We start from the raw sequence: 26,563 nt of genomic DNA, 5'->3' as shown, positions 1-26,563 counted from the left end.
AGCTCCGCTTCCATATGTGAGTCTATCCCAATTCTTTGCTCTTGTTCAGACTTGCTATCACTTTGAGTTTCGTCAGGGTACTTTTTTATGATAGCAGTCTGTACATGCAAGATTTGCACCTGACATATACAATATTTTTTTTTTTGTTACAAAGCAAAGGTTAAGACCAATCAGCTCTGTGTTTATTACACTTGAGGTCATCATTCTGTCTCTGACAGTGGATGATCTTTTTAACCTTAAATGTCTCATTTGCCATAGTTCTTTTTTTGCAGCAAAGACCCTCCTTTTCATTTATTTGTTTAGCAGATGCTTTTCTTCAAAGCAACTTCTAATGAACTCTATGTAGTGTTATCAGCCCACACACCTTATTCACCACAGCATGTCTTTGGAGTGTGGGAGGAAACCAGAGCACCTGGAGGAAACCCACAGAGAGAGAACACACAAACTCCACACAGCCTGAGTGGGGATCAAACCCACATCTTCTTGCACCACCCAGGCACTCTGAGACAGCAGCGCTACTCACTATGCCACCATGCCACCGTGACACCTGTACTGAACCCTTTCCTCCCACATCCTGGGTGTGTCCCCTCCCCCTCCAGCCTTGTGCCTTGTGTTGCCGGGTTAGGCTCCGGTTTCCTGCGACCCTGCTCGGGGCGAGCGATTTCAGTGTGTTTGTGTGTGTGTAAACTTCACACGGTTGACAAATGGCACTTGTGGATTCTGAAAATTTAAATCGGGCACCTCTGTATACCTGGTGTCTGTGCGTACTGTTCGGATCGCTGCATTTCTTGGTCTATGCACCCAATTTCAGAAACCCCCTTATCCGGTCAGTCCCTGGAGGTGTGCAGCGCAGTGATTGTGGAATGTGAAATGTAAATGTGAGAGAACACCTGAAATTCATTATTTCTTTTTCTCAAGGAATTTTTAGACACCCCAAACAATGCCTGGCTGAACACATAAAGAGCATATATTTATACGAGCCTAGTAGATACTGAGGTTGATCCCTGGAGTTCCTTGAGTGAGGTATTTCCTTGTACCTGTAGCTCTGCAAGATTCTTATGAATGATGACCTTTGTAGCCAGGTCACCTCTCGTGTAAGACTGTGCATCAGTGGCACATCAGCCTAGACAGAGGATGGGTGGGATGGTGGCACAGCAAGTAGCACTGCTGTCTCACATCCCCTGGGTGGTGCAAGAGGACATGGGTTTGATCCCTACTCAGTCTGTGGGGAGTTTGCATGTTCTCCCCATATTTGTGTGGGTTTCCTCCCATGGTCTGAAGACATTCTGTTCAGGTTCACCCATGGTGTGTGAGTGACAGAGAGAGAGTGTGTGTGTTCCACTGATGTATGGATGAGTGACCCATTCTAAGTAGTGTATCTAGTAGTGTAAGTCACTGTGGTAAATAAGGTATAACACTACATAGAGTTCATCGGAAGTTGCTTTGGAGAAAAGCTTCTGCTAAATATGTAAATGTAGGTAATAAAGACTCAGCCTCATGCCTGTTTGTTGGTGGCTGGCTATTTAGAGAAGATACTTCCCTCTAGAAGCTGTGGAGGGAGCTTGGTCTGATCCTTCAGGCAGGTAGCCAGAGTTAAAGGGTATAGAGGGATGCTTTTTTGGAAGTTGTATGTGATAGGTCATCACCATCTCAAGGGCAGAGGCTTTATTACCTCATCAGTGCTGCACAGAACCCCTGACACTGTAGTGTAACTTTTGGCCTTGAAACAGAGTGAAAACTGGCTGAATATGCAGCAGGACAGTGCTAGATCTTTGGTTGCTAAGGAACTCCGATCTACTGTGAAAACGCCTGTCTGACAGTCCGAACCATGACAACACGCACTTTCAGTTGGGTAGGGAATATTCACAGCGATTCACAAGCCAGCCACAGAAAAGCATCATAAAGACAAATAATGGGTGACAAACACTCCTACAACAGAGCAATTTGTTCCGCAGTACCGCAGCCAGGAAGTCTTATGCGTTTGGGTATTTTTTAAAGCAGCTCAGTAGCTAGTAGGTCACTGTATTTTACACTGTTACTGTTAATAATTTTTTTTAATGTTTTATTTAACTGGGATGAGATGTCATACATATATATTTTCATGCTTCCTTGTTGATACATGCGAACATGGTGGCACAGTGAGTAGCGCTGCTGTCTCGCAGCACCTGGGTGGTGTGAGAGAATGTGGGTTTGATCCCCACTCAGTCTGTGTGGAGTTTGCATGTTCTCCCCGTGTCTGTGTGGGTTTTCTCTGGGTGCTCTGGTTTCCTCCCACAGTCCAAAAACATACTGTTTAGGTTCCCCTATAGTGTGTGAGTATTTTTCACTGATGCGTGGATGAGTAACCCCTTGTAAGTAGTGTATCCAGCAGTGTAGGTCACCTTGGTGAATAAGATGTGTGGGCTATTAACACTATATAGTATCCGTTGTAAGTCGCTTTGGACAAAAGCGTCTGCTAAGTGAATAAATGTAAAATGTAGGTCTTCACACAGTGCTCTGAGTTGCAGCGGCTCACACGCAGGGAGGAAATATATTGCTGGCATTTTCACAGGGTTTTTAACCCACGGTGACCGCCGTTCATAAATCGGGCGAGGAAGGTGAAAAAGGCTTCGGCATTATAATTCCACCTGCCGTTTAACTGCCGCAGCCCTTGCTGTGATATTGCATTTCACCAATAGTTGCCAAAGGAGTGCAATTAGAGGACTTGTTTTCTTAAACTAGAAGCTTTCCCTTCAGGATCTAGAAGAAAAAATGAGCTCTGCCTCTGTGCATTGATCCCTGCAGCTGTGTTTAGGGAAAGAGCCTTGAGAGGAAGCCTCATGGAGGTCAGTACCCAAAGCGAGCAGCAGGTGTCATCATGACAGCGTGGTTCCTGCTCCTCTTCACACCACTGACCTTCAATCACCGGCCAAACTGGTCAAGGGCTAAGCATCCAGTCTCCGAGTGCTTCTTCTTCCATTTCTCAGTTTTTGGAGTGTGACGCCAGGCTTTCATTCCGTGTCTTTGTCGGCGTTTCCTCTGCCGTCACATAGCGGCAGATAAGAAAACCATTACTCCTCCTAAAAGCCTTTTAATTGCTTATTATTCCCGCATTGCCCTCTTCTTCGTTTCTGAGTCTGGATAATTTTTTTTCTTATTACCCTTCACAGTTATACTGTGACACAGTGAGCCTGATGGATGAATGAAAGTAATGGAGGATGGGTAGGGGCAGAGGATCTGTCAGCCTAATTTAGGGCGATCGATCATTCTTATCTCCACAGAGCAGAGAGCTCTGGGGAGAAAACATTGTAGAGGGATAAGAAGAGGGGGAGAGGGAGATGGACAACAGAAAAAAAAAAAAATAGCAGCGGACATCTTAAATCCGTTGGCACCTTCTTTTACTCTGCATCACCATTCTTCATCGCATTTCGGGGTAAATCTGTGCTCTTGCCTTTTCTCTGCTTTTCTCGCTGCCATTCCTGTGCCACCTGTATATAACTGAATTCAAGTGGCTGGTAAACAGCGCAAGGGACTGAAATTACACACGCAGTCAGACGAGCAGGGATGTTTTCTGTCTTTCAGCTTCTTTCTTGGGGGGTGTGATGGCGCAGCGGGTTTGACCGAGTCTGGGGTTCGAATCCCGCTTGGGGTGCCTTGTAATGGACTGGTGTCCCGTCCTGGGTGTGTCCCCTCCCCCTCCAGCCTTACGCCCTGTGTTGCCAGGTTAGGCTCTGGCTCCCCGCGTGGGACAAGCAGTTTCAGTCAGTGTGTGTGTGTGTGTGTGTGTGTGTGAGCTCATTCCTGGAGAATGCTGGTTCATTCCCCAGTTCCAGAGATGTGTGTGGTGCTCTCATGTGGGCTTCGTGCTACAAGTAGGCCAGGAAGGAGGCGAGTGTAAGTAGTGCAGCGGGCACCTCCTGGGCCCCAGCTCTCGCCGAAATAGCCTGATTGACGTGGCTCGGACACAGTGCCGGTGCCAGCTCCCAAACACACAGCTCAGAACTTTCCGAACCCTGCTCCCTTGACGCCTCATGCCTGTCGGACCGGGGGGCGGGACGTGGCTCGCAGCGCCTTCATTTATTGGCCGCTGTCTGTGACGTCACTACTTATACATGCATCTGCGGAGCGGAGGAGCTGCGTCCGAGGAATTGTCCCCCCCCCCGAGAAAGGGACGTTTTTCTTTCTTTGCTCAGAAAAAAAAAAAAAAAAAAAAAAAAACAGGGGGGAAGGAAACCGTTAAAAGAAGCAGTGAGATGCAGAGGTGTGAATGTTTGTGTGTGTGTGTGAGTGTGTGTGTGTGTGTGTGCTTGGGTTGTAAAGTAGCTTGATAAATGCAGAACATCTTCATGTGAGCAAGGACAAATAAAAGAGGGGAAAGGACCAAGGTCGGGGCAACTGGGAACGATGTAATAATTTTATTTTTAAAAAGTTTATATCAATAACATATTATTATTATTATTATTATTATTATTATTGTTCCTTTTCACAGCCTCGTCTTTCTTCTTTCCTTCTGTCCTGCAGTCGTGAACCCAACACTGACGCTTAATGTCACATTGATTGTGTCCTTCTTCACGTCTCTCCCACAGAAACCCTGGGAGCGGCAAAAAGTAGGGTATTCAAGTGTGTGCGGCCAAGAAAGTACGCGCTCGAGCTGTACACACACACACACACACACACGCACACACGCACACACGCATACGCGCGCGCGCGCCCGCGCGCCACGCTCGAGCCGTCCTGCTGCGCGTTACGGGCGACCTGCAGCGCTGCGTCTCCTCCGCGCGTCGCAAACATTCGGGGATTCGAGTAAAACACGAGCATCCGTGGGAGGCGAACCCGCTGCCCGACGATCGCACCGCACCGCACGGCCAGGTAAGAAGCCTGTTGTCCTTCTGGTCCGGCAGCGCCGCGAGGACACGGACGCCGGAGCACTTGGAGATGCGCTCCTCACACACACTTTTGTTTGGCAAATATTCCGCTGGCTTCACGCAAAATAGAACACGCGTGGGGACTGTAGTGCCGTGCGAACGAGACCATCGAGTCCATAGCAAGTGCAGCAGGTGAGTTGGCTGAAAGAAAATTAAAAAAAAAAAAGGCTGAATGTAAAGGTTTACTGTGCTCGGCAGATCGGGCGGTGTAATACCATGGTACAGGGGGAGTGCTGTCCTGTGTGGCGTGTTTAGATGGCCGCGATCTTCCTCACTGTCGTTAACTCATCCGTGTTCTGTGTGTTCCCCTTTGTCAGGATTGAAAGGGTTTCACCCACGCGCACACACACGCACACATATTCAGCGAGACACACCTTGTCTGGGTTCAGGCTCATTCATTGCACTGGACCCTCAGACAAGAAATCGCATCCAACCATAAAATGTCATCATTTACCATAATTACTAATGGGGCATCCAGGTGAAATCAGCTGGAATGAAGCTGCCCAGAGAGGAACCCTGGTAAACCTGTCAAGAGAAGTAGAGTGAGGTGTGAGAGGGTGATGGGACTTTTAATAAGCATACATACATAAATCAGCAGGTGCAGGAAGATGAAATCAGGGAAGAGAACAAAAAACAATATAATGCTTTGGGATCTTAATGTTGTAACCTGGTAAGGTTAAGATCAGCTATGGGCAGCTTTCACTGTTAGGTAGCGCCAGATGTTACTGTGCTGTCCTGTGTCTGCCCACAGGTCTCTTGCACATCTTCCCCACCCGTACCCCTCCCCATCGCCCAAAGTCATGTCTAATCCCTCGTGGACAACGCGACAGATTGTTGGCATTCGCTGTTTCCCTTCACTGCTTGTCTTCTGTCCTTCTGGTGGCCCAGCTCAGGATGTGCGGTATGGACATGGACCCGGAGGACAGCGGTGCCGATGGAGAGGAGAAGGACCAGGAGGAGTACGGCGTGGGGGAACGTGTGCGAATGCTGCCGCCGCCCCTTGCTCACAGCGATGCGACTGCTTGGGGGCCGCGCCGGGGGCCCGTCGGGTGCCTCGCCTGGGGGTTCGGGCTGGCCCTGTGGAACGTCGGCGTGGCTGTAGCCTGTGTGCTCGTCCTGGCTGCTGTGTTCGCCCTGGTTCTTCTGCCTTCCACGCTGCTGCTGTACGCCGGCTTCCTCTGCCACTCCCGTGTAAGACCCACCGTACGGCTCTGCCAGTCATGCGATTCTCGTCCCGTGAGCAACACACAATCCAAAACACGTAATGCGTCGCCGAGCTGTCTAAATATCCCAAGATACAATGAAGCTAACTGGTGCTTGGTGCTGAGTCAGCCGTGAACTGTAAATAACTTACTCTGTGGCTACATAAATAGCCGTTATAATACAATTAGCGCAGAAAAAGGGTGAGTGGTTCACTCCAGTATCGATATGAGCAGTTAACTTATACCACTTTGGTGGATTTTCAAGCATTGCTAGGGCTTTGGTGTAATTTCCAGGACATAACGTCTTTCCTATTCGAAGAGAATTTCTGCCCAAAACTGCCCTGGAGTGGTAAATGATTTTGGCATCGAAGAAAGGAAGCGGCAGGGAATCGAGGAAGGGAGGAGGAGCGGGAGAGAGGTAAGGAGAGGAATGGGAGAGGAAGGGAGAGAAGAAGAGAGTATGAAGAAGGCCATTGAGGGACAGAAGAAAAGAGGGACGGAGGAAGAAACCCAGCATAAAAATGCAAGGCTGCTAGGCTGTTTGTGTGTGTGTGTGTGTGGGAACAGGGAGATGTGTTCGCATCCCGTCCAACCAAGCCTTATGGCATGCATCCCTCAAGAATACCTTGTTTCTGTGTGTATGTGTGAGAGTTTGTCTGAGTGAGCATCACGGGTGCACATTATTTTTATCTACGCATCTGTTTCCATGTGTGGCGCCTCAAATGACACGTGAGCGGCGGGTGTCCCTCCTCTGCTGCCCGTCCCTGTTTCCCATCTGCCTTCGCTTTCTCCATTCGGCGAGGGCTTGTTGACAGCTCGGGGACTCGATCGCAGCTGAACGGACGGGACGCTGCGAGATGGACTGTCACACGCCGTTACCTTCCTGTCTCAAACACCTGCACTTGAACATAGTCTCAGACGCACAGCTCTTTTCACTTATACTCTGCCATGGCTTCTTCTCGCAACTCTCCCTCTATTTCTGTCTCCTTCCCCCCATTTCACTGATAATTCCTCTCTTTCTTTATTCCTCTCCGCCTTTGCCGCCCTCTTGTAATGCACTTAACTAGAGAGAACTGCACATTGTTTTACAGGCATCTGTGGTGTTGAAGTACATTTCATAATTCACTGTATTTTAGTCTGTGCGAAATAACTGCACGCGGGGAAGCACAGTAAACTTGCTCTGGACGCCGCGGTACATCTGCTACGTGACAACAGTTTGGTCATCCTGGTTTAAATGAAGACCGCAACAAGCCTCATGGTTTGCTGTTTCTCAGCCGCTGAGTCTGAACTCTTTGTTCCCCATCCAGGTCCTGAACTCGCCAGCCACTTTCTGCCAGTATGTTGACGACAACACTTGCTCTGCGCTCATAATTCTGGGGTTCGTGATGATGTCGCCGCTGGTGGTGGTCGCCGCAGCAACGTTCTGTGGTGTGGCGCGTAGGCTTCACCTCTTTCTGCTTTTTCAACCTATTGCACGCGCTCGGTACCGTTCGGAGGTGTGGACCTGGCGCGGGAGCGTCCGAGCCTGGGTCTAGTGGGGCGAGCATCGGATACCGGGGGCCATGCCTCTTATGGTTAGGAGAGCCACGGTGACACCTGCTGTGTTATTTTATCCCAGCTTAAACACTTTAGTGACCTTACTGTTGGATGCAATGAGCTCAGATGACCAAGGTGTGCTTAAGATGTTTGAAGATTTTACATCACGATTTTGGGAGTAAACCCACAGCTGAGTGTTTCGATACAAGAGGTACTCGCCTGTTTTGGGCCTGTCAAGAAATGTTTAATCCTGTGGCTATAAATGTGTCGTTCAGATATTTTCTTCTACGTACTTTTGAATGTTACTTGGCCGACGGGATGGTAAAAAAAGTTTTGACACGTGCCCAGAACTGCAGCAGTACCGCTCTCAGTTACGGCATCTCCGTGTCATTATGTGTGAAGTCATCGCCTTAGCGTAGATTTAAAGCAGTGAGAGTTATTAGACTAGAAATCATTGTCGGAGAATGGAGGTGTTATGTTTCTGAAAGCAAAAAGCAGTAGAATCACTTGGAATTTATGAGTCCTTAAATAGCCAGTCTTCTTGTGAACTTTCCAGATGATGTCAATTAGCCTCGGTCAGCAGTTCGTCGACAGAACATTACAGGCTCGCAGTGATTCAGAACGGCAAACTGCATTTTAATTATCCTTTTTCTGCAGTCCGGAATGACCCTGAAACGCTCTTCAGCGCGTTGAGGTTAAGCTCTGCTCATGATGCTTCTGTTGTCAGAGAAACAGATGCTGGAGGAAGGAAGATGTATGTGAAAAAGTGATTCATTTCCTTCTTCTCCATTGTACCAATGACTGTACCATCCAATAGATAGAATGCCCCCCCCCCCCACCCCGAGTAACTTTTCACTGTACAGCCCTTGATCTGCTGGTGTACCAGTGCATTTGTTACTATGGTTATCAATAAAATGAGGCTTTTGAAGAGTTTGCTTCAAATACTACTTTCCTTGTGTGTAAGACAGCTGGTGTTTCATTTGGATCAAGGGAGGAGCATGAATTTCCAGCTGTCATTTGTAGAAAATACGATTATATCGATATATTATTAAATACATAAGCATTGCATTTTATCATAGCTTAGCAGAAATCTCATATTTCACTGGCACCAAATTTTGTGGACGGGGTTTATTTTTGTGCAGGAGGTCTATAATATTCCTGATGGTCAAAATGAAGTCTTACAGCAAAGATGTGCAATACAAATACTAGCAAAAGCAAATAAATGGAACAAAAGCATGTCTTGCAGCCCCTGCTTTCGGGATGCTTCACTTTGGATGCACACATACTAATCCAGCTGTCGCTACACTCCGAGAGTTGGCCGCTGTCAGGTATGCCTTTACTTACATCCGGATGTTTCCGGTAATGTACAAAGCTGAGTACTGACAGAGGCCTTTCAGAGTGAAAGGTAAGAAACACCCGTTTAGGATTTGAACTTGTACCGACACCATGGTCACAAAGCCGGGTGGAGGCTACGAGACATTTTGTCGAACCCAGACCAGTGGAGATGTGGGGGGTGGGGGGGGGCTGGGACTGTGCTGGAAGGAACCCGGCTTCCGCATCTGCATTGCAGGGTTAATAAAACCTTGAGGAGCCCTGCTGTGTGTGTGTGTGTGTGTGTGTGTGTGTGTGTGTGTGGTCTGTCTTTCCCTCACACTTAGGAGAACATGGGTGGACACCTAGGTCTAGTTCTGCAGCTCCGCACCGATGTTCCAAGCAATATTCCTCCTCTTTTCGATATCCGCCCTAAGTGCCAAACGCGCAATGCGTTACTCGTGCGGGAAATGTTAAGCAGCAGTAGCTTGCAGTTATGACCCCAAGGTCGTTTGTCTCTTTGCTGCCACCTATTTGTGCTTCACATTCAGCACAACCAAAAAATCGTCAGGATTTGCATATTAATTGCTTATTGAATTTTCGGTCGCAATTGGCTTCGTAAGTCGACTCGCAGCTGTACTACTGTTACAAAAATAGCTGTAAATCGTACCGGCTTAACCAATAAATATTGTGCGAATTTTAAAACATTAAAAGCCAAAAGTGTAGCATTACATTGTGAAGCTTACATTTACATTTATTCATTTATCAGACACTTTTCTCCAAAGAGACGTACATCTCATGGAAAATACAATGTGTGCATCACATTAGGAGAAAGAGACTTAGATGCAGATGTGTGATTCTTAAGTACAGTTAGTTTGTTTCTTTCCACCATATGAACCAATGTTCATCACACGAGTAGCTGCATAAAACTTTATCCAAATATCGACAATTCGTAATCGTTTTTTTTTATATAAACATTTACGTTACATTACAGGAGTAGTTGCGTGAAGGTTTATCCCTTGTTCAACAGGCATGATCTCAAAGTTACGGTGCATGAACATTTACACCTTACATGAACTTAAGAGATCCTGGGAGAAGTGAGTCTGGAAGAGGTGAGTTTTAAGACCATTTTTTAAATGTGGACAGAGATTCAGCAGTTCCGAGTGACAGGGGGAGGTCGTTCCGCCACAACGGAGCCAGAACTGAGAACCTTTGTGCTTTTGCTTTTGGACCTTTTGTGCATGAACTCGCCATCGATTGCTTCAAAGTTCCAGACCCCTTGCTGCAATGCTACCAATAATGAAGTCTAATTATCTTAAAAAGCTGTTCTAGCATGAACATGATATCCACTGGACTTCCATGGAGGGTCAAAAGAGAATCTCAACGCACCTTGAAAGTCCACGATCTTTTGCTTGTTAGAATGGCGCCTTTGTAACATACTTTCCTACAAACAGTGTAAATTTAAAATCAAGATAAAAATGCATCTTTCTGCTTCTGAGAAATTATTAATTTAAATGGGGAAATGAGGTTTTAGAGAGACAAATAAATGGAAACATATTTAGGGCTACAAAAATTCAAAGAAAAGGTTTGTCTGTATAAACGGAAGAAAAATGATTGCTCAGTCATTGAAAACTTACTTGGTTCATTATGCATAAAAATTAGAAATTTAAATTAAAAAAGACAACTTAATCAGAGAGAGACAAAAGTGTGATAATAGTTAATACTGAAGCAGTGAGAAATACATGTATTTTTGTAGGTTATTAATATTAGCGTCCACACACATCTTCTGAACCGCTTGTCCCACATGGGGTTGCGGAGAACCGGAGCCTTCCCGGCATCACAGGGTGTAAGGCCGGAGGGGGAGGGGACACACCCAGGATGGGACGCCAGTCTGTTGCAAGGCACTCCAAGCGGGACTCGAACCTCAGACCCACCGGGGAGCAGGACCCGGTCCAACCCACTGCGCCACTGCGCCACTGCACCCCCTCTAATATTAGCATTACTTCCTAAAAATAAACTTAACATTCTAGTCAGGCACTTATAAGGGAGCATGTAATAGAAATGGCCAAATGTAACAGAATATGCAAATAACTTGCAAATCTTGATGGGGCCTGTGCTGCATCAAAATAAAGCTTTTGGAATTACCGCTATTTCAACAGAAATAAACAAAAACCGCCATGATGCTTCGTAAGCAAATATATGTAGTTAAAATGGTCTCTTCTAAATAATGTGCTGCATTTATGGATGCTGGCTGGTAAATTCAACCAAAGTATGTGAAGCTTTTGTACACATGCAGGCAAGAACCACATTAATATTCATGCACAGATGCCTGTTTTCTTTTTGGTAGTGTCATTTTTATGAGGCCTCAAAGGTGATCATATACACACACATATATATATCTTCAGAACCACTTGTCCCATACAGGGTCACAGGGAACCAGAGCCAGCCCGGTAACACAGGGCATAGGACCAGAGGGGGAGAGGACACACCCAGGATTGGACACCAGTCCGTCGCAAGGCACCCCAAGCGGGACTCGAACCCCAGACCCACTAAGAGCAGGACTGCAGTCCAACCCACTGTGCCACCACACCCCTTGTGATCAAATAGTATATCATAATTTATGGTAATGGTAGGTGTGGTTATTACAGGTCTGACACTATTTTTGTGTGCTTTGCTAGAGCACAACACATATAAACTTAAAAAAAAAAACACCCTTATTTGATAGAGTCCAAAAAAACACTTGGTTTTTGAATACCCGGGAATATTTTAGTCAAACAGTTCAAGGTATGATCTGAACCCTGGGACTCAAACAGGTAACGTTTGGGTCAGTCCTTCTTAACCTCCACCCCAGGTTTATAGCTCACTTCATTGTTGCATTGCATCACTTTTGAAGATGTAGGTCTGGAGGGTCTCCACTTTCCTTGTGTTCTTGCTCTATTTTGGAATATTATTGTTATTCATTTGTCTCTTGAGAACTGCAGTTATTTGAAAAGTTGGATCCTTGCTAGTGAAATAAGATTCCATTCAGGATGGGGACTTAGAGAAGTTTCTCTCTTATAAAAGTAGTTTACTCATCATAATACAATAACCGAAGACAAGGATTCTTTTGTTCTTTAAAGAACTTCATAAATGAAGAAGCAATTGATTTGTTGCATTTAATCAATGCTGCAGTTTGGGATAGTAGACATATAGAGAACCCTTGTGTTGAATCACTTTGAAGGCCCCCCACAAAGATGGTGCAAATCTGAGATTAGTTGTCCTTTAGCCTCCTCACAGCTGGAATGGGTAGAAATGGTTTATGGGAATGAGCACTTGGAAATATTCCACTTGTGAAGCACCACTAGGAGAGTACAGTACACGAGTGACTCAGAATAACCGGCTGAAAATAAGACACAATACAAACAAACAGAGCAAGTTAGTTGACATACCATCCCCGAAACTCTGTATTCATCACTTTAGGTCATTTAAGAATTGCTTATCCCCAACGCGTACACACACAGACAGCAGCCTCCACAATGATTTGTTACCATGACAACAGAGTACTAAGATTTTCCCAATGCAAAGAAAAAATAACATTTTTAACAGTATACTTACCTGTATTAGTAATGAAGAATGTCCCAGTAAAGACCACAAAATCCCAATTCCCAAAGAGCATAAAACCAGGCAAAATAGAAAAAAAACATACATATACAGTTGTGTGAAAAAGTAAGTACACCCCATGAGGATTTTTCCTTTTTCAACATATTTGGACATGCACACATTTGAGTTTCATTTCAGCAGTTTCTGCAGGTAAAGGTAATATACTTGAACAAAAACACAATGGAATTTTGATTTTTTCAGTCATTTATTCAACAAATTTTAATTGATGTAAAATTGCTATGTGGAAAAAGTAAGTACACCCCAGATCTCAGAAGCTGGTATTGTCCCCTTTAGCAGAAATAACTTCTTGGAGCAGTCTTTTTATAACCGTCTACCAGTCTTTGACATTGACTTGATGAAATTTTTGACCACTCCACCATGCAGAATTCCTTTAACTGAGATGTTTGAGGGTTTTCTTACATGTACAGCCTATTTCAAATACCCCCAAAACATTTCAATGGGATTCAAATCTAGGCTTTGACTGGGCCATTCCATAACCTTCCACTTCTTTTTGAGGTATTCCTTGGTAGATTTGCTGGTTTGCTTAGGATCATTATTCTGCTGAAAGGTCCACTTCTGGTTCAGCTTCAAGTTTTGGACAGGTGGCTTCATTTTTTTCAAACACTCTCTGAAATGATGTAAAATACATAGTTGAATCTATGATTGCAAGTTGACCAAGCCCTGAGGCAGCAAAGCAACCCCAAACCATAACATTTCCACCACCGTACTTTACAGTTGGTATGAGGTTCTTCTCCTCAAATGTTGTCTTTGGTTTGCGGCAAACTTGTATTCTGGTACTGTGGCCAAACAACTGTATCTTTGATTCATCTGTCCAGAATACGTTGTTCCAGAAGTCCTGGTCTTTGCCTAGGTGTTCATTGGCAAACTTTACTCTTGCCTTGATGTTGTTTTTAGACAGTAAAAGCTTCCTCCTGGCACACCTCTCATGCAGGTCAAAGTTGTGCAATCTTTTTCTGATGCTAGGTGGATGCACGTTGACATCAATAGTTGCAAGAGTTACCTGTAGATCCTGGGATAAAACCTGAGGGTTCTTGGAGACTTCTTTAAGCATCTTAGGGTCTGCGCTTAGGCTGAATTTGCTGGGCCGACCTCTCCTACACAAATTAATAGTTGTTTCAAATCTTTTCCACTTGTAGATGATTTTCGGTATGGTGGAATGGTTGATCTCAAATAATTTAGAAATCCTTGTAAATCCTTTCCCAGACTCATGGACATCCACAATCTTCTTTTTGACAACCCTAGAGAGCTCCTTTGATCAAAGCATGATGACACCACACAATTCAGTAAATAAGAGCAAACCACACCCTAGATGTCTCAGGTTTAAATTACACAGGTTCTTCCAGAATACTCCCTAACAATGTTCTAATCATTGGCACCTCATCTGGTACACCTGATTCTACTTTTGTTTATTTTAAATTGTGATAAATTTAGGGATGTACTTTTTCCATATAACAAATCTGTATTTTTGTTAATTTAAACTATAAAAAGACTGCATAATGCAAGTTTCATGTGTCATTTGTTCAAGTATATCACCTTTATATGTAGGCAGTGATTAAATGAAGAGAAAATGCCTGCATGTCTAAATTTGTTGAAAAAGGCAACATATTCCATGGGGTGTACTTACTTTTTCACATGACTATGCATTTGTGTATTTGCCCATGAGTACTTCTTAGGGAACAGTAAACAAAGGTTGTCTGGTTAAAGGTCCCCCCCAGCATCCCAGTAAAAATGGCTCTTTGGTTCCAGAGAAAGGGGAGATGTTTATTCATGGGACCCCGCAAGAGCTCACCCCGTGAAATCCTCCAAGTACACACAAACACAGAGTCCTGGCCTGATGTGACCTACCCATACTGACCATTATCTGTGAGCCACAAACACACACACACACAGTCTGATACTGCTTGTCCCATATGGGGTCGTTGAAGAGCAGGAGCCTAACCTGGCAACACAGGGCATCAGGCTGGAGGGGGAGGGGACACACCCATGATGGGATGCCAGTCTGTCACAAGGCCCCCTAAGTGGGACTTGAATCCCAGACCCATCGGAGAGCATGACCCGGTCCAACCCACCGCGCCACCGCACCTCCTCACAAACAAACAGCAATGCCAATATACATCTAGTTCAAAGCCTCCTACAAATCTCTTTTACCATCAGGAGTTGCTCACCTGGGGGATGCGGTGGTTCAGCAGGTTTGGTCGAGTCCTGCTCGTTGGTAGGTCTGGGGTTCAAGCCCTGCTTGGGGTGCCTTGTGATGGAGTGGCGTCCTGTCCTGGGTGTGTCCCCTCCCCCTCCAGCCTTACGCCCTGAGTTGCCGGGTTAGGCTCTGGTTCCCCACAACCCTGTATGGGACAAGCGGTTCAGAAAGTGTGTGTTTGAGTGCATGTGTTCAAAGACAGCATGTGCTTGAATGGATTTGTGTGGGTCTTTGTTGCTTTGATGTCAATTTCCACCCTAACTCTGAGCTCACTGCATGACTGTGCACAGAAATCTTACCTGTAGAAAAACCCAGTGTATCCATATGCTTGTGACGCAGTGTGAGAGTTTTTAAAATTAAAAAAAAAAAAAAAAATTATAGCCTATTGTTTATGCTACGGGGGGAGCAGTGGTGCAGTGGGTTTGACCGGGTCCTGCTCTCCGGTGGGTCTGGGGTTTGAGTCCTGCTTGGGGTGCCTTGTGATGGACTGGCGTCCCGTCCTGGGTGTGTCCCATCCCCCTCTGGCCTTGCGCCCTGCGTTGCCAGGTTAGGCTCCGGTTCCCTGCGACCCCACTTGGGACAAGCAGTTTCAGACTGTGTGTGTGTGTGTGTGTGTGTGTTTATGCTACTTGTCTTGCGATTACAGCGCTCTACTGTTGGTAAACATCGGCAGCCTCAGTGCCGTCCGGTCTGTCTGTTTCACTTCCAGAGAACTTCCTGTTTACATTGGACTTTCTCCCTGGATGAGAACAGCCCACTCCCCTGCTGTTCCTCGTGGGTGCGTTTGGGTACATGACCGTGCTCTCATGTCCCGACAAGCAGGCTGCATGAACAACAAACACCGCTGGGGAAAGCACAGCATGTGTATAGTGATGGACAATCATAATCCTTACCTCTCCGAAATCTGTAGAAACATTAAGACACACGCAGACTCTTGGGTGGCAAGCCTGTGACCATGGGAAAGCCGGTTGGGGGTATCTAGCTGCAGATGGGCAGCAGCGCAAAGCTCCTGAGCTGCCAAGGAGGAATTTGTGAAAGGCTTTAATTAGACAGGCTGTCATTGGCTCCACTAGCTCCATTAAACCCCACGTGTGTTTATGTGCGCTGCAAAGTGCTCTGTCAAATGCAGACCACATGCCAGCAGGCCTTGGAATGGGTTAGGGTTAGAGTTAGGAGGTAGGGTGAAGGCTGATTCTGTATAACTGAACTCTTGAGCCTGGTGATCCAAGTGACTCTGCAATCACAATGCCGGGACATGGCACTTAGCCCAGGTTTGAATGCGAATTTGAAACAGCCAAGCGAGAAACGAGCGAAGCGGTTGAGAGCGCTGAGTGAGCCAGAGGAAAGGACTGGTAGGCTGAAATCAGAGGCCCATTCGTCTCTTTTCCCCCTCCTCCTCCTCCTCCTGTGGCTCTCTGCTCTTCGTCTGCCTCCCGTGCTGCCCATTTTTCCCTTGGACACCTAATTTCCTGCGACAGAAAATTACTATTATTGCAGCATTTACCTCCTCTGGCTTTCTCCCTCGTTCCATTTCTGACATCCTCTTTGCACCTCCTCACGCCCTCCTACCACCTCTTCACCTTCGGGAACGGGAGAGAGGTGCTTTTGCATCTTTCCATCCCCCGGAATCTCGGCTTTGAGCATCAATAACCTTTCCATAGTGCCGGACGATGACTGCATTTTGCTGTACAATCCCACACCCCCACAACTGCTCTCCACCCTGGTTACCATTTCCATGAAGCTCAGATGGAACAGTAGAGCTCCACAACACATGCCACACTCAGGCTCTTTTGTCTGACCTTTTCCCTCTATTTCTCCAGGCCTCTTCAGGCCTTTCAGCCTGTGGCCCTCTCATTAATTGCATCTCTACTGCATTTCCCCATTTCCTCCTCAAATAATCAAATGCGTCATTTTGCTGCTGCCTCTGTATCAAAGACTGGAGTTTAATTCATACTTGCCTTTCCGGCAAAGCGAGACCTTGCGGGGCACTTCCACAACAATCGTTCCTCGTAAGTGCTGAGGATTATATGCATGCAGATATAGCTCATGATGGTTTTAATATCGCAAGAACTTTGTTACATTCTTGTTTGTTCGCGGCCGTTTTGCCGTGCCCAAACATGCTGAAGCCATTGTGAATGTATCTGATTGTGAGGTCAGGTTTTTCTTACAAGTTCTGCTTTTCTCTCCTACCAAACCTACCACCAGGAGTCACTGAGATAGTGGAAAGAGTGCATCTTTGTGGCAGAAATGTGCCGAACCTTCAAAAATACCCTTCTATCTGCCTTCATACCTACGCCTACATACATAGATGCCTACATACCCAAATACTGTCTGCCTACATGCGTGCGATGGATATCCATCGATTTATTGTTAAAGCACTCCATGAATCCAGGCATTAATGCTTCCACCACTTTCCTATCAAAACACGTTCAGATTTCGACTCATTGAATCACAGACTGCAGATCAGAACTCGTAGACCGCAGAACATTCCAGAACATTATGGATAGGCCTAAGGCTAATGAATAAACATCTTCAAATTACAGTGTTTTTGGAAAAAGAGGTAGAGGAACCTTACCTTATGTCTAGGACTTATTACTGAACTCTCCCACCCGCCACAGACCAATTACTTCATGTAGACGTTTCAACAGACATTTTCAAAGTTCTTTCTGTGCTCATGTGTGATTCATTCTCCAACCATTTTTCATTTTTTCTGTTTTTTTTTCCAGTCAGCCTATCATTATTATATCAATAGACCAGAGCAGTGTTTCTAAAAATGCAAGAGTGCTTAGACACCTAAATGGATTGTGCCGTAAGCAAAGCAAAGAGACAGAGGAGACATGATGTTGTCACACCTAATGTGTTGTAATCTGACATATGTGGAAATACCGACCCAGGAAGATTAGTTTTTGTGATACGACTGCTACAATTAACATATCAGATAACATTACATTGTCCCCTGACAAATCAAATCAATAGCAAATCTATAATGACATAGAGTATTATAGAGTGCTGTGAAAAAGTATTCACCATCTTTCCAGTTTTGTCGGTTTTTCAAGTTCTTTGGCACTAAAATGTGGTAAATGTAGTGCTCAAGCTGATAAAAGATGATCAAATTAAATGAAAAAGCTGAAGAAATACAGAAAATCGAAAGGGAGTAAATACTTTTTCACAGCGCTGTGTGTTAACTTAGAGTATGAAGAACCTGTTGCATGAATGAAATTTGTTTTATATGTCAAAATAAAGGAAGGAGTTATACTATAAATGTTTGTCCTTCCACTGGACTCTGCGTCAAAAGGAAATGCAGCCAAGTCTGCAGCCTCTTTTTCTATGAATAAAATTATGCATTTTCTAAAAATCTTCTGCTGAACTATGATTAGCAGGCAATTTGCATAACTACTTCAACAGCATCTTAAAGGAAATTTCTATTAGTACAGACAAATGACATTAGTCATTGTGGAGACATATTGGAGTGTAAGCAAGCTCTGAGATGAAAGAACCTGGGGGCAAAGAGGAAACCTTCTACTTCTGCTACTTGTGGGGAGAATCTGCCAATTCAAAATGGGAGGCCTGAGGGATGGTAATGATGCCATTGCATATTGGAATAGAATATAAAATTAAACCGTAAAATCCCGCATGAGAAGTAATACGATGCTGTGTGAATATAGGACCCCCGCTGAGTATTTCAGCCCAGATTGCCTGGTATGAAGTTATTATCATTATGTCTTTTTACCATTATATGCTAGACCATGGTGAGTGTGGTGGTGCAGTGGGTTTAGCTGGTGCTCACTGTGTGGAGGATCTGAGGTTCAAGTCCTGCTTGTGTTGCCCTAGGATAGTCTGGTTTCCTGTCTGGGGTGTATCCCCTGTGCCCCAGGCTTCTGGCTTGCTGCAACCCTGCTCGGAACAAGCGATTATTGACAATGGTTGGCACTAGGCTATTTCCCTTTGCTGTTTTTTGCAGGACTAGTGACAGCTATGTTATATGACTCACTATCATATTTTAATAGTATTTAAGATTTAGTCCCTTAACATTTCCTATCATGTATCTCTATAACCCTAGGAAGATGAAACGGGTTAAAAAGTAAATGAGTGACACCGTACTGAAGGTGCACAGGTCAAAAGTTATGCAGATTGACAGGAGAGGAAGCCGTATTGGTAGATAATTCTCTACCTTGAGTCATTCACAGGTATGCGGGTACAAGTGTCAAGCAGGTATAATTTGCCTGCTTGACACTTGTACCCACGTACCTGTGAATGGATCAAGGTGGACAATTATCTACCTATTTCGTGAGAGTATCACAGGTGGACGAGAAAGCGACGCAGACAGACTGGTTAGAGAGTCATGCAGGTAGAAGTGAAGGAGAGTTCCTGCAATTTTCTTGTTGACTGGCAGTGTTTGTTTTAACGTAATTCTGGGTTTTAGTCCTGAGAAGAAGAAACAACAGGAAGCCTGTTGAGCCCTGGGAAAGCCCCAGGCAGGAAGGAAGGAAGAAGAATTACTGAGCAGAAAGCTGAAAGGTGGATCCAGGAGGATGCAGAGGTAATAAATTTAGTGTGACAGAAAAAATAAGGCGAACTGAAAGGGACAGAGAGCTAGAGGAGATGTTAATTATAAGTGTGCCTCGATAACTGTCAGAGCTGGCGATCTGTCATCATGCCGTCATCCAGGACATGCTGCGCATTCCATACATCCTAGCGCATCTGAAGCTCACGCACGTGCACACGTAGCAGTCGTGACGGACTCTGCATTGTCATAGCTCGGAGATCTGTCGGACCTCGGATGGCATTGTGGGAGTATGTCCCATTGTGCCACAGCAGATCTCTACAGAAGGGAAGAGCCTGGAAGGAACTGGTTGAGGAGCAGCGATGCAAAGGAAACGCGACCTGTCTTTTGACTTTGACTGATTTTTAACAGACGTGTAAAACATGCTGAGAATAAACAAGCACACACGTACTGTTCCCGAGTAAATGTTTAGACATACAGAACAAAACATACGTGAGCGATGACTTTTTTTCAGGCGGAAGGGTTTTCACACATGGTGGACACGAATAGCATGGAATGGGCCTCAAAATTCCAGACCACGTAGACCACAGACACAGTGAGAAGTTAGAGAAGGTAGCAGCGAAAAAAAGGAGGGAAGAACTGACAGCGGAAGGTACATAAAGAAAAGACAGCGCTCAGAAACTGAATAACTTGTAGACCTCAAAACCAGCAAGAGGAAGTACAGGAGGTACAGACAGGTACAGACAGGCCAGGCAGACTTCAGAAATGGTGTAAGAGTCTAGGGAGGTACAGACGAGGTAGGTAGATCGTAGGCAGAGCAAGAGGGGTTACATCAGGAACAAATGCGATCAGCAGACTCAAGAAGGTGTAAGAGGAAGTATCGAAGGTACAGACAGGACGGTTAGACTACAGACACATCAAGGCTAAGTAAAGAGGTACACAGAGTGCTCCGAAATGGCAGGGCAAACTGACCCCAGAAAGACCAACAGGACACAGTAGGAAAGACAATGCAAACCGGGCACAAAAGAAAAAGAGGAGGTACGATGGATCACGACAGGACAGATGTTACTATTAAAAAGAGTCGGCTTTTTCCTGTGTTTGTAAAGTGCGAAGGCGCTAACTCAACACCGGATTCCAATCACAGGGTCAGATCATGGCCATCGGAGCACCTGGCCACGATATGGATACATACAGTATGCATTCAGTTTTTGTTTCTGCTAATTGTGCTGATGGGAGTAGCGGGGCAAGTCATCACCCAGCTGCCCTGCCATCCGTTTCGCCCGACAGCCAAGCCCTGCTGGGTTTTCACAAGACCTGGAAAAGTACCGACAGCCTGCAATCGTGAATGCGCAAACTTGCGCAGACCTACAGCACCTTTACCCATGTGGCAAGGACAAAACAAAGCCATGTATCAGTGTGATTAATGGATTATCATATTTGTCATGACGTGTGAATTTTGTTATTTTGCAGCCACGCCGTATCTGCGGTGCTGCTTTGGCGAGGTTGCGTCTCGAAAACAGAAAACGCTCTCAACAGACACGGCTTGACGCTGGCGGCAGACTGTCTGAACATCAGGAAGCGAGCGTGACGCAGAAGCGGGGTTTACTGTTAGACGTAGGAAGGTGCGATTGCTTCCACCCCACCCACCAGACGGGAAGACCCTCGTTGTTCCAGGTGTATTTTTAGGACGTCTTACATTGTATATTCATTCTAGCACAGTGCAGCTGCAAATTATGTCGATTTTCCCAAATGATGACATAGTGAGTGTTTGGACATGGGTTTAAATAGAAAAAATTAATTTCCTCCCACAGTGTAAGGCAGGTGGGGGTGCGGTGGTGCAGTGGGTTGGACTGGGTCCTGCTGTCCGGTGGGTCTGGGATTCGAGTCCCGCTCGAAGCGCCTTGCGACAGACTGGCGTCCCGTCCTGGGTGTGTCCCCTCTCCCTCCGGCCCTGCGCCCTGTGTTGATGGGTTAGACTCTGAGTCCCTCCGACCCCGTATGGGTCAAGCGGTTTCAGATGTGTGTGTGTGTGTGTGTGTGAGGCATGTGTTTCAGATGAATTGGTAACTCCTCATTGCCTGATTTGTGTATATGACTGAGTGTGTGTGTAATTGCCCTGAAAAGGATGCAATCCCATCAAGGGTGTACCTCACATCCCATAATTATTATTATTATTAGCCATCCATCGTCAACAATCGCTTGTCCCGAGCAGGGTCGCGGAGAGCCAGAGCCTCCCCCGGCAACACAGGATGCAAGGCTGGAGGGGCAGGAGACACACCCAGGACGGGACGCCAGTCCGCCACAAGGCACTCCAAGCAGGACTCGAATCCCAGACTCGCCAAATAGCGGGCGCCAGGTGAACCCGCTGCGCCACCACGCCTCAGTTATAATAAAAATTATAAGAAAAATTATTATTATGTTTCTATGAGATTTACGGCACTATGGAGAAAAGTGTCTCCTAAATGAATAAATGTAAATGTATTAGCAGCAAGTTGAAGGCTTAATGTCGAAAACGCCGCAAATTAAAATATTGAGACTGCTCTTTCGATACTTTTTGCTTTTATTAGTCGGCTCTAACAAATTGTCTTTGTAGACTTGAGTCATGAGCAGGTTTGAGATTCTTTAGTCTTTTCAGCAAAATGTACAAGTGGAAACATAATTGTGGTGATTGATTGTGTTTCCCTGTTGTTCCAGCTTGTTCTGTTCATCTCATTCATAAGCCAGTCCCAGTAAAGTGCTGTCAATGTGGCAGCATATAAAAAATCCAGCATAAACTCTATGGAAAAAATACACTTATCTTGTTGAAAACTTTCCTGGTTGTTCTCCTACTTAGAGAACCACTTTCTGAGACCACTGATAAAGCATGTCCGTGTTTGTTTTGAAACTCTGCCTTGCTGATATGTACCCCACCATCTTTCATCATTCTCAACTATTAATATTTTACTGGGTTTTCACATTCGGGGTGACACTGCAATAACTGCACAAGAGAACAAAACCAGAATAACTAAGGTAAATCCCCCTCATGAAGTACAACACTGCCACAGATATCATTTCCATTTATGAGCCAGAAAAAGTCCATACCGTTGCACCTCTTATTACTGTGGCTGCTGTACTGGATTTCCCATTAGGCACAGTACCTGGGCCCTATGAAATTTTTAGGGCCTATAGGGAGGAAAAAATTTAAACGCAGAAAAAATAAATTAGAAATCAAAAGGGAAAGATTGTGAGACAAACATGTAATACAACTAAAAGTTCAAAATTACACTTCGAAAACAGTATTCCAGAAACCAAAGTTTCCGTTCTTGATTTCTCCATCAATCGCACGGTTTATCATTAGAATAGTTTAAAGTGCCAGTCAACATAATTCAATTGGCATTTATCCTTTTTTGCAGATTTCAGTGTAAACATGCATAGGACCTTCAAACACCAGAATGTGTCTGTCATGCGGAACCAAGGACGCCGGGATGGCTGGAGCCAAGCGCAGGATCGTTCGTCTAGAAATAAGGGGTCAGACGAATTCTCGTTGTCGGGAACAGGCAAAGGGTCGGTTGATCGGCGGACAGAGTGAGAGCGAGGATCCAAGGATGGGGTCAGGGGACGAAGCGAAGGGTTGAAAACCGGAGAATGGACACTGAAAACAAGGGATGAGGGAGAGCAGGACGTATTGCAAGAGGACGGTTGTCTCAAATGAGATTCCGCAAGTGTACGGGAGCTGAGGAGAGTCTTTTAAAGATGAGTGGTTAATCAGGTGCTTGATTGGTGTCAGGTGCTGTCAACTGAGGTGCGGGCGTGGATGTGACAGTGACCCTGTGCAGCTGGCTGACCTTGCCATTGGACTTTGTTTTAATCTTTGATAACAAATGATACGGTAAACAAAGTTTCTGCACACTGTCAGCAGTGCAAGCAACACAAATTCCCAAGTAAATAAACTCATCTCATTAATAACACAAATCACTGCAATTTTGTGCACTGTCAACAGGAAAAAAGACAGATCGCCACCACAATAAATTCACAGTACAGAAATACCAGAGAGAAACCATACAAATTTCTGAAGAATCCTAAGAGTTTCATGTTATTAAAACACATTTACAAATGCAAAATTACTATGAATAAATAATCCACTAAAGACAGTACTGAAGTACTTCATAGACAGTGTTGCACTGCAAAAGAGAGCAAGCACACATTTCTGCAACATGGCACAGGGATTTTTGAAAACCCAACATAAAAGCAACAGCTCATGCTCCGTATTACTTTTGTTGGTAGGATGTCACAGCCTCTTAAAACTACATCAGAGCAAATGCCAAGCTTCTCCAGGCACTTTGACACATCTCTTCTAGGAAAGTGACAAGATACAAGTTTGCTCGACTGGGGTACATGCCAGTATTCAAGAAATCTTTCATTAAGAATTTGAGTTCTCTCCAGCTGTTCTTTTGTCAAATGACATCCGAACCTCCTTTCTTGATGATGTTATGGTACATAGACAATCTACTTTGCATATTTGCCGAAGAAAAGCATTTTAATGTTGTGGTCTACACTTGACATTCCCTCTGTAAACATGTGGATGACTGAAGAGTTTAAAAAAATTAAAATTTGGTTTGAATGACAGTTCCAACGAATTTCGGAATATCTGGACACCCTTCTGGAAGTTATTACACAGAGCTGCATTGTCATACCTGTGATCAGTTGTAACCTTTTCGCCTTAAAACCTCTATGCATGTGGACATATTTGCATTTTCTCAGTGCTTTGTCTACCTGTATGCTGCTGTCATCATGCACTGTATATTAGAAAGGAACAAGTACAAGTGAGCGATCTTAAAGTCACACACCACCAACCCGAGATGAATCAAAAACAGTAGAGCGGAGAAGCACTTTGGCCTCCAAACCTTACAATGCGTCTCAAATATGCAGATTTTTATACCAGCAGCAGCTCCAATGGAATGTAACGTCAGGCCAAAAACTTCTATTCAGATTCAGACAGTAGCAGCCAAGGAGAAACAGCTGTGCGGAGCTAGTGAGTGTTGTGTAAGGATGAGGGGAACCCAGGGGACTCGGTGTCCTTCAAGTGCCTGCAGTTGTGATCCTGCGAAGAGTAAGTTTAACCCTCGAATATATGCACTGTGAACAGAAACAAACTCTTTTCCTCATGATCATTGTGCGTGCAACGCTTGCCCACTTCCCTCCCTTGTCCTTTCGAATTTCCATGCTGTCAAGCTCAGTACGCGTGATGTGGCCGAACACATCGAGGCCAGAGGAAGGCTCCAGAGAGGGCTGCGCCTCACTTGCCGTCCACCCACCCTGCTCCTTCAGTTACCTCCCTGTCTTTTCCCCAGCTTGCTTTCTCTTAAGATTATCCTCAACTCATAAGATGTCCCTTTCAATCTATTGTTCATCCTTTCTCCCTGGACAAGGTACAAATACAGCTGGGCAAGGAAAAAAAGGAGGGAAATCACTTTCTTACTGAAAACACTACAAATATGTTACATAAAATGTCAAAAACCAACCAACGGCAACAACTGTTTGTCCCTAGTTGGGTCATGGCACGCCGGAGCCTATCCCAAAACACACGGGGCAAGGGAAACACCCCGGATGAGACGCCAGTCCATCACAAGGCACCCCAAGCAGGACTCGAACCCCAGACCCGCTAGAGAGTGGGACCCGGCCAAGTCCGCCGCACCACCACGCCCCCTCATTAGATTTACACTACCCACAGGAAATTCGGGAGGTTGTACTGTGTATCTATATTTATTACTGCATACCGTGTATTCAAATTCAGAATCCCTCCAAAAATCTGAAAAGGGGACAGGGTCATGGACGGCTTGGTGGACCTGGGGGAATTACAGAGAAAAAACTCAACTCGTGACCAGAAGACTGAAATGTTACATTCTAGAAATGGAACTGCTGTTATTTTTTTGTCTAGAGCACTTTACCTGAATTGATTCAGATGACAGTCCACAATGCTCAGTACAGTATGACAAGCGTGACAAACAGTGAATAATTGCTTGCATAATTAAAATAGATTAGAACACGCACATCGCTGTTGTAAAGTTCTACGCCGCAACTACTGTTCAGTGTGTGTTTCCCATTGTCATTGTAATCCCAGCAAATATTGATAATGCCATTCAAACTAGTACAATGGCACAAATGATGTAAATTACCTTGAAGACATTTTCCAGGACTACTGATTCTGTCCTTCCTTCACACACCTTTTCACACACCTCTTTTCCCCTGCTTGCCTCTTCACCTTTGTCTCCTCTTCAGGCCATCAGACCACTCTTCACTCAGCTCATCCTGCATGTGGATCGCATGTGTCAGTGAAGAGCAGTGAAAGAATTAGGAGGGGATGAAAACCTCGCCCAGATCCCGAGAGAAACCTTACCCTACATCACCTACAGAAAAGAAGTCAAAATCAGAAATCAGAATTAACTTTATTGTCACTTCCACAATATGTTTAGAACATACATGGAGTGAAATAACATTTTTCCTGGACCACGGTGTGACATAGAGGACAACATATACAACATATACTGTTACTACTACAGTACAATTCACAAAAACTAACTACTAAAGTAAAAACACTATGGAATAAAGTTCAGTAGTGTGGTGGGCACAGTAAGGTGAAATGTAAACAGATTTTGAAGTGGTAGTGCAAAAAAAAGTGAGTTTTTGTATAATAATGGTTTGGAAAGAAGGTAGTGTGACCTAATGTAGGTCGGTGTGGAATTATTACACACACACATCGTCTGATACCGCTTGTCCCAGGCAGAGTTGCGGGGAGCCGGAGCCTAACCCAGCAGCATAGGGCGTAAGGCTGGAGGGGGAGGGGACACACTCAGGACGGGACGCCAGTCCGCTGCAAGGAACCCCAAGCGGGACTTGAACCCCAGACCCACTGGAGAGCAGGACCTGGTCAAACCCACTGTGCCACTGCACCACCACGCCCCCCGATGTGGAATGTATTAAAGAAATACAATAGTTACACTCGTGATGGACACCAGTTTAAGTTAGATTTCAGCAGAGACTGTCAAGGACCTGAGAGGACAATCTCTGCAGACCATATGAAAATAGCTGGTGTCCCTCTGGATGAGGGGTTGTGGGTGGTACAGAGAGCTCAGGATCCTGACAGCTTGAAGACAGTCTGGTGGAGTCAGTCAGTCTGCTCATTATCTCGTTTTTATTTACCTTTCATTTTGTATAGGAACCGAATAATACAAAGGGCCTTGAATTCGTAGAGCTTGGTAACAAGTAAAAGTGA

General features: G+C 45.3%; 1 protein-coding gene across 2 annotated transcripts; it reads left to right on the top strand.

Annotated features, from left to right (window-relative positions):
- The first annotated feature begins 4,677 nt into the window (after positions 1 to 4,677).
- tmem88bl (transmembrane protein 88b-like) lies at positions 4,678 to 8,760 on the top strand. 2 transcript variants are annotated; one of them, XM_029249757.1, is made up of 3 exons: positions 4,678 to 4,848; positions 5,793 to 6,095; positions 7,414 to 8,760. In XM_029249757.1, the coding sequence occupies exons 2-3, from the start codon at positions 5,799 to 5,801 to the stop codon at positions 7,639 to 7,641; spliced, it is 525 nt and encodes a 174-aa protein (XP_029105590.1). In that variant the 5' UTR covers positions 4,678 to 4,848; positions 5,793 to 5,798; the 3' UTR covers positions 7,642 to 8,760. The 2 variants fall into 2 exon arrangements, with proteins under 2 accessions (XP_029105590.1, XP_029105591.1); XM_029249758.1 differs by having other exon boundaries at positions 4,678 to 5,036.
- The last annotated feature ends 17,803 nt before the right edge of the window (positions 8,761 to 26,563 follow it).

This window comes from Scleropages formosus, chromosome 2, assembly GCF_900964775.1.
Source record: "Scleropages formosus chromosome 2, fSclFor1.1, whole genome shotgun sequence".
NCBI lineage: Eukaryota > Metazoa > Chordata > Actinopteri > Osteoglossiformes > Osteoglossidae > Scleropages > Scleropages formosus.
The sequence above is the reverse complement of the archived record's forward strand: the minus strand, read 5'-3'. Positions and strand labels throughout refer to the sequence as shown.

What these genes read in the sequence shown, in the direction of transcription:
- tmem88bl (XM_029249757.1), top strand. Translation starts at nt 5,799, where the DNA reads ATGTGCGGTATGGACATGGACCCGGAGGACAGCGGTGCCGATGGAGAG. An exon ending in GCTTCCTCTGCCACTCCCGT is followed by an intron (nt 6,096 to 7,413) that starts GTAAGACCCACC and finishes TTCCCCATCCAG; the next exon opens with GTCCTGAACTCGCCAGCCAC.